The 14,885-nt window shown below is 43.2% G+C and overlaps 1 protein-coding gene across 1 annotated transcript in view; it reads left to right on the top strand.

The window, feature by feature from the left end:
- The window catches only part of LOC115468036 (interleukin-1 receptor type 1-like), an 81,504-nt gene that overhangs the window by 37,638 nt on the left and 28,981 nt on the right, over positions 1 to 14,885 (top strand). Inside the window, exon 6 of the mRNA XM_030199547.1 lies at positions 10,018 to 10,135. Coding sequence (XP_030055407.1) covers positions 10,018 to 10,135 — 118 coding nt within the window. The remainder of the gene's footprint in view (positions 1 to 10,017; positions 10,136 to 14,885) is intronic.

A 14,885-nucleotide genomic window follows, 5' to 3' on the forward strand; every position in this document is an offset into this window, starting at 1 on the left:
TTTTTATTTCGGACACGCGTATCAGACATGTGCCAAGTGGCATTTGACGTGCGTAGGTCATTACTGGCTAGTTAGTGCATGAGACTTTACCACTAGGTCAATGGCTGGCGGTAAGGTCTCAGACCCAAAATGGACGTACGGCAATTTTGATTTTGCTGCACGTCCATTTTCAGCAAAAAATTTTAAAAAAGGCATTTTTTACAGGTGCGCTGAAAAATGATTTTGTGCGCACCCAAAACACACGTCTACACTACCGCAGGTCATTTTTCAGCGTGCCTTTGTAAAAGAGCCCCTAAGGCATCAACAGGAGACCTGACACAGGGCTGAAACATAGCCCCATGTCATGTCTCCTGTTGGTGCTTAAATAAAAGTTTTGTTTGATACTCCCTGTGTTGAAGCCTGTGTGTTAAGCAATTTTCAAAGCCATTTAGACATGTGGTTTATGTGCATAAATCGCCCTTCCTCAGCCGCCTAAAAATACATGTCGTATTCCACAATGTGTACACTTTTAGTTTTGGAGAAGAACGTGTAAACACTGTACTTTAAAATCTTGAATTGCAGTGCATTGAGTCACTCTTACAGTTCAGGAAGTAGCTTAAGACCTTTCTATTTGCAAAAGCCTTTCCTGTATTCTGAATGAAGTGAACATATACTGATATGGAAATTCAGTACTGATTTTATTTGAGACTAAATTTAGATTTTGATATATTATTTTAGTTTTACTTTTTGTTGGCTTGTTATAATTTTGTCTGTTCATCAGATTCTATGTTTTTACTGTAATCCACTTAGATTAGTAGGATAGAGCGTGCTATAAATGTCTTAAGTAAATAATTAAGGAGGTCTTTTACTAAAGGTTAGCTCATTATCTGCAGCAGGGCCCATAGTAATAAAAGGGAACCTGCTGCAGATAACTCGAGCTAACCTTTAGTAAAAGACCCCCTAAATATTTAAACTCCACAGTTGGCATTTTTATTAAATGTCAGCTGCAGTGTTTAAACGTATTCTCAAATATACAGAGCTGGCTGATATTTGGATATCAGCACTGAATATCTGGGTATGGTGGAGCTGTTGCCATTAAGGGCCTTATTCTATAAAGGTTATGCTCCTAAATTTACGCTCTTAAATTTAGACTCTTAAATTTATGCTCCTAAATTGTGAGCGTAATATATGCTCCTAAATTTATGCTCCTAATTTAGGAGCATAGCATATTACGTTCATAGACTTCACGGTAAACCTGGAGGACGTAATGGGGCAGTTCAGTAAACTGAAGAGTAGCAAATCTCGTGGACCGGATGGTATTCATCCCAGAGTACTGATAGAACTGAAAAATGAGCTTGCGGAGCTACTGCTAGTGATATGCAATTTATCCTTAAAATCGAGCGTGGTACCGGAAGATGGGAGGGTGGCCAATGTAACGCCCATTTTTAAAAAAGGTTCCAGGGGAGATCTGGAAATTATAGACCGGTGAGTCTGACGTCGGTGCCGAGGAAAATGGTAGAGGCTATTATTAAAAACAAAATTACAGAGCACATCCGAGGACATGGATTACTGAGACCGAGTCAGCACGGCTTTTGTGTGGGGAAATCTTGCCTGACCAATTTACTTCAATTCTTTGAAGGAGTAAACAAACATATGGACAAAGGGGAGCCGGTTGATATTGTGTATCCAGATTTTCAAAAGGCATTTGACAAAGTACCTCATGAAATACTACAGAGGAAATTGGAGGGTCATGGGATAGGAGGAAAAGTCCTATTGTGGATTAAAAACTGGTTGAAGGATAGGCAGTGGCGTACCTAGGGTAGTTGACACCCGGGACCGGTCATTTTTTAACACCCCCCCCCCCCCCCCCCCCCCCCCAAATCCAGTACTAGGCATGCCGAGAATACAAAACACTCAGGACCTATAGAGCAATTCTACCATACCATAAGCAGTCATTTCTACGAGTCACACAAGGAAAAGGAAAGCATCTTAAACACTACAGTGAGCACTAGAACATCAATTCACCTATTGTAAAATGAAACCAGACAGAATAGTACAGATCGTAGATCCTTCACAGTCAATGCCAACTGAAAGCCATGTCTTTTTCACAAACACAGATACACCCTAATCCACTATAGAATAAGTAATCATAAACTTTCTATTTAGACAAAAATTAAACTGAACCCCCAATGCCAGACTCTGCAATGCAACACCACAGAAACAGAAACTGTCCCCTAGTACTGTGCAAAATATAAAGACAGCAGATGTAAATTTGAAAAAAAAACCTAAGAAGTACCAATCACCACTTTACAAATTAACAAATAGAAATAAAACAAATATAGAAAGTAAAATAATACCATTTTATTGGACTAATACATTTAGCTTTCAGAGGCCAAAACCTCCGTCCTCGGGTCAGTACAGTATAGTGCTGTTACAGTATCCTATCCTGACCTGAGGAAGGGGGTTTTGTTCTCCAAAAGTTAGTCAAAATGTATTAAAATTAGTCCAATAAAAAGATTACCTTATTTACATGTTCTATTATAAACATTTAACACATCTACAATACTTTATCCTAAAGCAAAAAAAAAATAAAAAAATATATTTTATTTACAGTTTGTTGTCTCTGGTTTCTGCTTTCCTCATCTTCTTTTCACTGTCTTCCTTCCATCCAGCATCTGTCTTCACTCTCTCTCTCTCTCTCTCTCTTTCTCTCTGCCATCCAGTGTCTGCCCTCTCTGCCATCCCTTCCATCCACTGCCTGCCCTTTCTCTCTGCCCCTTCAATCCACCATTTGCCCTCCCTCTCCCATCCATCCAGGGTCTGCCCTCCCTCTCGCTCCCCCTTCCATCTAGGATCTGTCCCCTCTCTCTCTCTGCCCCTTTTTTCAGCCCGCAGTTCCAGCCCCCTTCTCCCCTCTGAACACCCCCCACCCCAGTCCCCTTCTCCCCTCCCCTTCTCCCCTCCCCTTCTCCTGTCTGAGACCCCCACCACAGTCCCCTTCTCCCCTCCCCTGTCTGAGACCCCCACCCCAGTCCCCTTCTCTCCTCTGAACACCCCCATCCCAGTCCCCTTCTCCCCTCCCCTTCTCCCCTCTGAGATCCCACCCTAGTCCCCTTCTCCCCTCTGAGATCCCACCCCAGTCCCCTTCTCCCCTCCCCCTCCCCTGTCTGAGATCCCCACCCCAGTCCCTTTCTCCCCTCCCCTTTTCCCCTCTGAGACCCCCACCCCAGTCCCCTTCTCCCTTCTGAACACCCCCACCCCAGTCCCCTTCTCCCCTCCCCTTCCCTTCTCCCCTCTGAGATCCCCACCCCAGTCCCCTTCTCCCCTCCCCTATCTGAGACCCCCACCCCAGTCCCCTTCTCCCCTCTGAACACCCCCACCCGAGTCCCTTTCGCCCCTCTCCTTCCCCACCTCAGTCCCGTTAAAACCGGCAAAGCAGCGTCGCAGGCAGCGCCTCGTGCCCTGCTTCTAAAAAAAAATAAAATCTCCTTCCTTCTCCTCGTCTTGACGTCGACTCGGGCCTTCCAATCAAATTGATTGGAAGGCCCGCGTCGACGTCAAGACGAGGAGGGGAAGGAGATTTGATTTTTTTTTACAGCAGGGCACGAGGCGCTGCCTGCGACGCTGCTTCGCTGGTTTTTTAAATGTGCGGCGCCGCGGGAGCGGAGCACCCCCCAACCACTGGCACCCGGGGCGGACCGTCCCCACCGCCCCCCCTTGGTACACCACTGAGGATAGGAAACAGAGAGTGGGGTTAAATGAGCAGTATTCACAATGGAGAAGGGTAGTTAGTGGGGTTCCTCAGGGGTCTGTGCTAGAACCGCTGCTTTTTAATATATTTATAAATGATTTAGAGATGGGAGTAACTAGCGAGGTAATTAAATTTGCTGATGACACAAAGTTATTCAAAGTCATTAACTTGCGACAGGATTGTGAAAAATTACAGAAGAACCTTACGAGACTGGTAGACTGGGCGGCTAAATGGCAGATGACGTTTAATGTGAGCAAGTGCAATGTGATGCATGTGGGAAAAAAGAACCCGAATTATAGCTACGTCATGCAAGGTTCCACGTTAGGAGTTACGGACCAAGAAAGGGATCTGGGTGTCGTCGTCGATAATACACTGAAACCTTTTGCTCAGTGTGCTGCTGCGGCTCGGAGAGCGAATAGAATGTTGGGTATTATTAGGAAAGGTATGTAAAACAGGTGTGAGGATGTTATAATGCCATTATATCGCTCCATGGTGTGACCGCACCTTGAGTATTGTGTTCAATTCTGGTCGCCGCATCTCAAGAAAGATATAGTGGAATTGGAAAAGGTGCAGCGAAGGGGATAGTGGGGATGGGACAACTTCCCTATGAAGAAAGACTAAGGAGGCTAGGGCTTTTCAGCTTGGAGAAGAGACGGCTGAGGGGAGACATGATAGAGGTATATAAAATAATGAGTGGAGTGGAACAGGTGGATGCGAAGCGTCTGTTCACGCTTTCCAAAACTACTAGGACTAGGGGGCATGCGATGAAACTACAATGTAGTAAATTTAAAACAAATTGGAGAAAATGTTTCTTCACCCAACGCATAATTAAACTCTGGAATTCATTGCCAGAGAACGTGGTGAAGGCGGTTAGCTTGGCAGAGTTTAAAAAGGGGTTAGACGGTTTCCTAAAGGACAAGTCCATAAACCGCTACTAAATGGACTTGGGAAAAATCCACAATTCCGGGAATAACATGTATAGAATGTTTGTACATTTGGGAAGCTTGCCAGGTGCCCTTGGCCTGGATTGGCCGCTGTCATGGATAGGATGCTGGGCTCGATGGACCCTTGATCTTTTCCCAGTGTGGCATTAATTATGTACTTATATACATTTAGGAGCATAAATTACGCTCCTAAATTTATGAGCAGAAATTATGCTTATAAATTTAGGAGTGTAAATTTAGGAGCATAACCTTTACAGAATAAGACCCTAACTGGATAATGTCAGTATTCAGTATCATTGTCTAGATAACTATCTGGATAAATTAGGCCAGCTTTTTTGTTGTTTAAAGGTTTCTGGGAAGTTTTCTGGATACGAGCATTGAATTTTGCCAGTATCCAGATAATTCCTGCTCCACCCAGGCCCTACTCCTTGGATAGCACTGGAGTGGTCTGTAATTTTTCAGGGGCATTTTCCAGATAATAGTGCCAGGGCAGGATTAACCTTTTGATGGTATCTAGGCAAATAAGCTCACTACGCCCCTGACGATAAAACAAATACAGTTTACAACTCTCACAGACAGGATCCCACATGGTAAGATGCACCACTCACTAACTCCTCCTGCCTACTGGAGGACAGTGAACAGGAGGTAGGGAGAATAAACAGACTTCTATGGGCAGCAGTGGTTGTGGTGCCCCCCCCCCCCCCCATTCTTCTTTCTACCAGTAGCTGAGGTACCATGGCAAAAATCTGTCTTGGAAGCTAGTATATCTGTGAGGACCTCTACTAAATATTTGGGCCCTAGGCATGTGCCTAGTTTTCCTATGTCTTAATTCTGCCCTGAATGGTGCTGTAAATCTGTCAGCACTACTTATCCAAGTAGGTACTGTTGAATAATGGCCTGTGTATGCTTTATTGTCCACTGAAAATCTACACCCACAAAAAAATTGTGCGAGTTTCCAGAAGAAAGTATGAGTAGTTTCCCTTTGAAATCTAATGCAAAGATTGTGAGCAAAAATACCCTAAGACTTTGGTTTAGGTGGTTCTTTGAAGTACTGTATGTATGTATTCCATTTTTTAGAATGGTAATATAACTATACATTGGAAAATGTCTATGTTTGCAATTATAACTACTTTGCATCACACACAACTAAGTACATAAATATTGCTATACTGGGACAAAGCAAAGGTCCATCAAGCCCAGTATCCTGTTTCCAACAGTGGCCAATCCAGGAAACAAGTACCTGGCAAGATCCCAAAAGAGTAAAATACATTTTATGCTGTTTATCCCAGGAATAAGCAGTGGATTTTCCCAAGTGCACCATGTTTTATAGACTTTTCTTTGGGGAACTTGTCCAAAGCTATTTTAGAATCCACTAAAAAATAGTTAAAGGGATAGGATCCACAAATCGTTAGACTATATTTTAATACATGGTCCCTGGTAAATAGTAGTGGGGTCTGAAAAACTTCCTGCCAGAGTCTTTTTGGAGGAAAACGTATCTGTAGAGCTTAATCGGATCTAACTGATCCTCTCTTCATCATGGGCCGTAAAAAACCTCCAGTGAAAGAGTACTGCTACTCAAAATGCTTGCTTCTATGTCAATTCTGCAGTCTCTATATGAAAAACGATTATATATATATACTGGTTCAGGAACAGACCTTACTAACATCTGGCAAGCATTAAATAATGAAGTGGCACTTATCTTTTCCTTTCACGAGCCCTTCAATATTTGCTGAACTGCTACATCTGTTACAGGTCTATGTGCAGCATGTCCTCTGCTATCACTATCCTCTGCTATCGCTTACAGCAGTGTGTACCCTCTAGCCCCAAGCCGACGGTGTCCAGCGTTTCGCTTCTGCATCAGGGTCTTGGACACTGGGTAATGCTGAATGTAGCCGTAAACATTCATGATAGCAGAGGACATGCTGCAAACAGACCTGTAACAGGTGTAGCAGTTCAGCAAATATTGAAGGGCTCGTGAAAGGAAATGATAAATGCCACTTCATTATTTAATGCTTGCCAGATGTTAGTAAGGTCTGTTCCTGAACCAGTATATATATATAATCGTTTTTTCATATAGAGACTGCAGAATTGACATAGAAGCAAGTATTTTGAGTAGCAGTACTCTTTCACTGGAGGTTTTTTACGGCCCATGATGAAGAGAGGATCAGTTAGATCCGATTAAGCTCTACAGATACGTGATATCTATGAGCTCTTTGAGGCCGTTTTCCTCCAAAAAGACTCTGGCAGGAAGTTTTTCAGACCCTACTACTATTTACCAAAGCTATTTTAGACCACGCTACACTAATGATTTATACCATATTCTTTGGGAATGAATTCCAGAGCTTGAAAAACAGGTATTTTGCGGTATTTGCCTAAGGCCCCTGTTTACTAAGCTACGCTAGTGTTTTTAGAGCACGCTAACATCGTGTGTTAAATGCTAGAGTCGCCCATAGGAATATATGGGCAACTTTAGCATTTAACGCATGCTAATAATTAGTGTACCCTTAAGTGCTGCTTAGTAAACAGGGGCCTAAATGCGCATTAACTATTTTTTTAACTATATTTTTTAAAGAGGAGATGTGTCATGGGGCAGATAATGGTCATGGAAACATTAACCATCTAGGACCAAATTCTCTAAATAGTGCCAAAAATTAATGTATTAAGTGCTATTTTAAAAAAATGAAGCTGAAATTTAGGCACTGTTTATAGACAGGCATAGTGTAGGGATTAGTGCCTAACTTTAGACATGAGGATTTACACCAAGTAAACCCTAGTATAAATCCTTGTGCCTAAATTATGCACAGATCCCCTTATTCTATAGCAGCTCGCATAGGGGCCCTTTTACTAAGGTGTCCTGAGAAATGGCCTGCGCTGGTGTAGGCGCGTGTTTTGAACACGCACAGGTCCATTTTTCAGCACGCCTGCATAAAAGGCTTTTTTTTTGGGGGGGGGGGGGAAATGGATGTGCAGCAAAATTAAAACCATTGCGTGTCCATTTTCGACCTGAGATCTTACCGCCACACATTGACCTAGCAGTATGGTCTCACATGTTAACTGGTCAGTGATCGTAAGAACGCGTACACTGCCGATTACCTCTGGGTAAGCGCCACTGGTAGAAAATTTCTACCATGTGTTTTGGACGCGCGTCAAAAATGGAATTACTGGCCAGGGCACGTGGTAGCCGGGCAGTAGTTTCAATCTGACGCACCTTGGATGCACATAGGCGCCTACGAGCCTTAGTAAAAGGGCACCTTAAATTGTAGTTACAACCATGACATACCCATAACCCTCTCATGTCCACATCCCCTTTTTGGAGCCATGTGTAAAATTTCTGTAATCCCGCATTATAATGGGGATTACTAAGTGTCAGAATGTAGAACTCTCCAGAGTTTTCTGAAGGGAGGGCTCTCAGGTTCTGGGTGGTAAAGGATCCGGCCCAAGGGGGTGGAGTCCTGGGTAAGATGCAGAGAGAAATGTTCCTGGTTGTTGAATGACAGTGTGAGAGAGTAAATAAATAATGTTGATGGGGAGTGCATGAGGTCTTTGGTTCCCTGTACCTCCACCGGGACCCGTGGAGGAGAGGAGGTGGGGGGGGAGTCCTGGATGGGTTCCAGAAACTATGGCTGACCAAAGTGGTGGTTTCAGCAAATTCCAGCATTAACTGTGAGAAGGAGAAGTGCTCCAGGTCAGAAGTAGAAGATCCCAGCCTGGGAGCAGGAACAGGAAAGAACCTGTTTGGAGAAAAGATAAGTAGTCCAGAGAGGTGCACCTTTTGGAGGAGTGTGGACAGACAGGGAGGTCTGATCCAAAGTGAAGATCCTCTTGTTGCAAAAGTGCTGTGGGCACAGCTTTAGATTATTTCACCCAGATAGCATGGGTATGGACGGGAGGAGCTGTAAATATGTACAGACTGTAGGATTATAAATTGCAGTTGAAGAATTTCAATAAACTCTGGACTGGAATCTTTTCTTTTGGTGAGAGTGAAACTTACTTACTCCCAGACTGTTAAAGGAAAGAGAACAGAGAGTAAAATAGGAAATAAAGCCCAAATCAAAACCATATGCTCTACCGGATGTTTTATCCAGCCCTGGCCTGCAGTGGCGTAGCCAAGGGTGGGTCTGGGTGGGCCCAGGCCCACCCACTCTGGGCTCAGGCCCACCCAGTAGCAGCACACCTATAATGTGGCTGGCAGAGATCCCCAAGCCCCACCAGTCGAAAACTCCCAACAACTGTCTCTCCTGCATACTTTGTAAATAGCAGATCTTTGTCTGCAGTGAGCAGCGACTGATACATACTGCTCGCAGCGGCTCCACAGTCTTCCCTCTCATGCATTCCCACTTATGCGGAAACAGGAAGTTGCATCAGAGGGAAAGCTGTGGGGCCAACATGAGCAGTGTGTATTAGTTGCTTCTCGCTGCTGGTGAAAATCTGCTATTTAAGTGGGTATGTGAGGGAGGGGAGATGTTTGAGAGACCATATGGCATGCAGGCGAGAGAGGGAGAGACCAAATCACTTGTGGGACAAGGCGGAGTTCTTCTGCCCACCCATCTTGGGCCCAGGCCCACCCAAAATTGGGTGTCCGGCTACGCCCCTGCTGCGTCCAGCTCAGAGTGTTTGACTAGAAAGCTACAGTGCTTTGGATTGATGTGGTTTCTCTCTCTTTGTGGCCCTGGTCTCAGGGTGCCATTGACCCGCGATGAGCTAGCTGGTGCCCAGACCCCGGACTGTATGTGGTGAGACCAGGGTTGCATTTATATGCGGATCTACTTGACTAATAATGCGCACATAAATTTCAATTAATGCCAAGTTGTGCCAATAATTGATTATTAGCTCCCAATTGTCATCGTTAATTGGCTCGTTATTCAATTAAAATGCGCTCACAAATTGGGTTCATGCCACTGCATTAGCTGACCTGATACTAGTTTGAAACATGAGAGAATGCCTATGGTCTCCCTGTGATAATTATCAATCCTTTGCTATTATTTTGATGGCACCCCTGGTATTTTTCCACTATATAAATGAAATCTGGGTGCATATTGCAAGGAGTCAGACCCAAAATGGATGCACAACAATTTTCATTTTGCCGCACGTCCATTTTTGGCAAAATTTTTAAAAAGACCTTTTTTACAGGTACGCTGAAAAATGATTCTGCGAGCGCCCAAAACACGCATCCACACTACCGCAGGACATTTTTCAGTGCACCTTAGTAAAAGGACCCCTAAAAATAGCTGACAGTTTATACTTTTGTCAGGAGCACAAAGAAACTACCACAGTCCTATTTTATTTTCAAAGTTTATGTCATTATGAATTGATTAAGAATTTTATATATTTTTGTTTTCCCAGAGTCCCATCTCAGCCTGCCATGTAAGGTGTCATGCAGTAATTGTGATGTGAATTGGTGGGTCAATGGTACTTTACCTGACTTCTATAGCAGTAGATATACACAAGGAGCTGACTATATGTGAGTATGATAAATGTACATGTAATTGGATATGAGGTATGAACAAAATGCTCAAATGGTTAAGTAGTTTTCTGTGTAAAATTCTAATGCTGAAGGAGTAATAAAATATTTGTGTACTGTATACTGGAGTGAAAATCATCTCAATGATATTTATTTGGTGTCAGCTCATGCTATTTTCATAACTCCTTATGCATTTCCTCGATAACTTTCTCCTATGTTGAAAGTGCATTTTAGAGGGAATGCAACAGAGGCGGATTGACCATTCGGGCAATCGGGCAGTGCCCGAGGGTCCAGAGGCTCTAGGGGGCCCAGAGGTTCTGCCCAGTTGCCCTTTGCTGCTGTCGCACACAACACCCCTCCCCGGCGGTCCTTCTTTGAAAGGTCCTGGTGGTCAAGTGGCCTCTGTGGGGGCAGGAAAGAATCCTTCTCTTTCCTGTCCGATGCTGCTGCTACTCTGCTTGTGCCTTGCGCCACTGTGTCTTAAAAATGGCTGCTGAGACTTTCTGAGGCAGTCTTGTGAGACTGCTGAGACCCACGAGACTACCACAAGAAGTCTCGGCAGCCATTTTGAAAACATGGCTGCCGTGGCGCCAGGCAGAGCAGTGGCAGCAGGCAGGAATGAGTGAGATTTTTTTTCCTGCTCCTGAAGAAACCACTAGACCACCAGGGTCCTTCAAGGTAGGACTAATTTGCAGGGGTCTGTAGTGTGTGAGAGGGGGGAGGCTCTGATGTGCGGGAGGGGCAGCGGGCAGTGACTGGGCATGGCCCCAATGACTCTTACTACCCGGGGGCCCTGACCACTGTCAGTCTGCCCCTGGAATTCAATAAATGATGTTGAAACTTAGGCACCAAAAAGATTTAGCACTAAGTACTATTCTATAAAGGGTATTCACCTTTTATAGAATAGCGCTTAGCATAGATCCTGTGCCTAACTGCTGGCACCCAAGTTAGGTGTGGTTAGGCAGTATTATGTAATTCCACTGACATGCCCATGGTCACACTCCCTTTTGAGATGTGCACCATGGGAGTTAAGCATAGCATGCATCCAGATGTCCATGTAAATTTTAATAAGTGCCAATTAACATCAAGAATTGGTTGTTAGCGGCAAGATGGCGACCGAGTAGGAAGTTGGCGAAACAGCTCCGTTAACTCACCTTGTTCTTATGAGTCTGAGTTCTGAAAAATTTTTTTTCATGCCTAAAAGACGGGGTAGACAGAGGGTAACCCCAGCTCCCCCTGTATGACCTCAGTTGGGTCCGATGGACCGTTTCGCTATCCGAGGAGGAACAACAGGGCAAAATACTTCGCTGCTGGGAGAAGTGGTGAGAGGTGAACCACTCTCCCCGCTAGAAGGGGACATCACTCTGAGCCCTGAAACGCGGAGCCCTCCTGTGATGCCGGCAATGCTGCAAGATGGATGTCGTGGACTGCCTAGACCCGGAATGGGGGAAGCCAGCCCGAGAGCAGGGGCCGACATGAGCAGTGGAGCGCCGATTCCAGGAGGAGCAGGAGTGGTAACGGAAGAGGTGACGGCCAAGCCTAGTGGAGAACTCCAGGAAACGAGCCAGCTACAGTTTAAAGTACTACCGACGGAGAAACCAGAAACTATTACTCTGGGGACAATATGTGACGCCTTGGTTAGCCTAGAAAATTCCTTTATTCAGAAACTTTCCTCGACCTTGGTAGCTACTGTATGAACAAACTATCAAGGCAGAGAATGATAAGATTAAAGGCTGCCAAGCGGCATTAATAAAAGAAAATTTATTATTACAAAGAAAAGTAGAAAATCTTGAGAATCAGCAGCGAATGAAAATTTTGAGACTCATAAACTTTCCTAAAGTTTCATCTGTAGCACCTCTGTTAACTTTTAAGAGATATCTCTCAGAAGTATTAAAAATCTCAGAACAATTGTACCCGCCGGTCTCAAGAATTTACTACTTGTTACCTTATAGTAAGAAACCCACTGGTCAAGCATTAACGACAAATTTGGAAACATCATTTGAGGAGTTAAATGTAAATCTTTCTCAAACAATAGAAAATGAGCTGTTGGGTGTACAACCAGCTACTCTGATAGTGGACAATGTATTGCAACCAGATCGGGACTGGATCTTGAAAACTTTTTTCTCTCACAGAGAGGAAATTTTTCTGAATTGCAAAGTAAAAATATTTCCTGATGTTTCTAGGCAAACACAGAAAAGGCGCCAGGCATTTTTGAAACTCCGTCCTCGAGTCCTCCAATCAGGAGGAATTTTTTGGCTCAACTTTCCTTGTAAATGTGTGATAAAGCTTCACTCAGTTAAGTATGTTTTTTATGAAAGTGAGCATTTGCAGACTTTCCTGGATTCTAAACATGTTTTGGCCACTACCCCATCGTTAGTAATCTCTGTAACATCTACTCCGTAAGAGAAATAAGCTCAGTTTATACTCCTACTAATTATCCTGAAATTATTGAATTATTGTTTGATGATAAATTTTTAAATTGTGTTTTTTTCCCTTTATATAAATGCTTGATGATAAATCTTTGAATTGTGCCTTGCCTGAATTGTGGACTTGAGATGTAATTGTTGTGGATAGATATACTTACTTAACAACTATTTCTTTTAAGATGGTGACATTACTCTTTCTATACAAGAAATTTCTTGTTAATTATTTTGAAATTAATAAATAAAAAAAAGAATGGGTTGTTAGCACCAAATTATTGATGGTCCAGAGCTTATTATCCAATTTTTTTGCATGCGCATCTTGGAAGCGAGCCCAAAGTTAGGTATGTGACTTTGGGAACCATATATAGAATCTGGAGGTTTATGCATTATCCGTTTTATCATTATTAATGTAATCATTTATAGCCTGTTTCTGTAGGCTTGATAGAAACATGACAGTAAAAAATAAAAAATTTAATCTGAGATCTGAGTTTAGGTAATGTTGTCAAATGCATCCTAGCCCAGCTCAGTTCCTAATGTAATCCAAATGACGATTCCAGGCTTGGGGACCAGCCATGGAAAACCCACGTCCACACACTATATCTCTAGGTACATACTTAAGTGAAGGCACCCTACGGAGGGATTGCTGGAAGGGCCAGAGTGGCAATATTGGACCATGTGAAAACTGATTCTCCAGTATTCTAAGATTAAAATATAATTGTTGGATGAAGTTGTCCTTGAAGAAACTATGCAAATCAGTGACGATGTTTTCCTCATAAAGATGGAAAACATCATCTCTGAACTTAGAGTTGTTAACCATCGAAGGGATATGATGCTTTTTTCAGTATTCAAAAAAATTAACAAATCTGCTTAGAGCAAAAAAGATGAGAAACTAAAGAAAATTTGATCTAATAGGCTATGAGAATTATCTGTGATATGATCAAAGAATATATCAAAAATGATTTAAACAAAATTTTTAGGGGGTTCTTTTAATAAGCTGCAATAAGTGTGCTTGCATATGCTTACCGCTGCTTAAAATGGCATACTGTGAGAAGCGTTTAAGTATCCTGTGCATGCTAACTGTGCGCTAAAATATGTTTTTTATTTTTGTATAGAGGTAGCATGTCTGTGGGGGTGCAGAGAGTGGGAAGTTTTGCGCTAATCAGTTAGCGCATAACTGGTTAGCACAGGGTTGATGTATGAGCCCTTACTGCCTACAAAATAGGTGCCAGTAAGTGCTCAATCACTAAGGGCCCTGTTTACAAAGCTGCATAACGGCCTACACCTGTGCAACGAGCACTGATTCAGCATTACAGCCTGGCTATTGTGTGCCAGGGGCAGTGATTCTGAATTTGGCACGTGCCAAAAACACGCGGTAGAAAATATTTTCTGTTTTCTACCCCGTGGCGCTTACCCGGCGGTAAATGACAGTGGGCGTGCACTGCAGGCCTACCGCCTGGGTAGCGCATGACACCTTACTGCTAAGTCAATCGGTGGTGGTAAAGTCTCAGGCCACAAATGAACACAGCATTTGCTTGTCACTCTACTCATTATCATGTTAAACAAGATCCTTATGTAATACTAAATGTATATTCTCTTATACATTTCCAACATTCATGATGCATTGTTAGCCACATTGAGCCTGCAAAGAGGTGGGAAAATGTGGGATACAAATGCAATAAATAATAAAACACATGCTGGTTTTATTTTGCTTCACATCCATTTTCTGGCCCCTTGAAAATAGGCCCTTTTCCCAGGACGCAGCAAAAACTGGCCCAGAATGCTCCCAAAAGATGCACTCGCACTGCCGTGGGCCACTATTTGTCATGGATTAGTAAAAAGGCCCTTAAGGGCCTTGTTTACTAAGGCATGCTAGCGGTTTTAGCATGTGCAAAAAATTAGTGCGTGCTATCAGATTAGATGCTGACAATATTCCTATGGGCATCTACATGGTTAGCGCGTGCTAATTTTTAGCATGTGCTAAGAACACTAACACAGTTTTGTAAACAGGGCCCTACTTTTGCTAATATCTGCACGCTAATCTCAACATTAGAACATGGCCATTAATGCAAACAAATTGAAAATTGACTGTTTTACTGGTGCGGTAAAAATGGCCTTAGCATGTGGAAAACACCCACACAAGAGTGCGCTAAAGTCACTTTTTACCACAGCTTAATAATAGAACACCTCAGTGTAAGGACATTTCTGGAAAAATGTACTTTTTCAATCCCTGAAGTAATATTAACACTTTGCTAATATGCCTGTAATGCTCCCCTAATTATTTGGATATTGGTATTCATCTGCACTGCTTAGTGCTAACACAAGATGTC

This window comes from Microcaecilia unicolor, chromosome 4, assembly GCF_901765095.1.
Source record: "Microcaecilia unicolor chromosome 4, aMicUni1.1, whole genome shotgun sequence".
Lineage (NCBI taxonomy): Eukaryota > Metazoa > Chordata > Amphibia > Gymnophiona > Siphonopidae > Microcaecilia > Microcaecilia unicolor.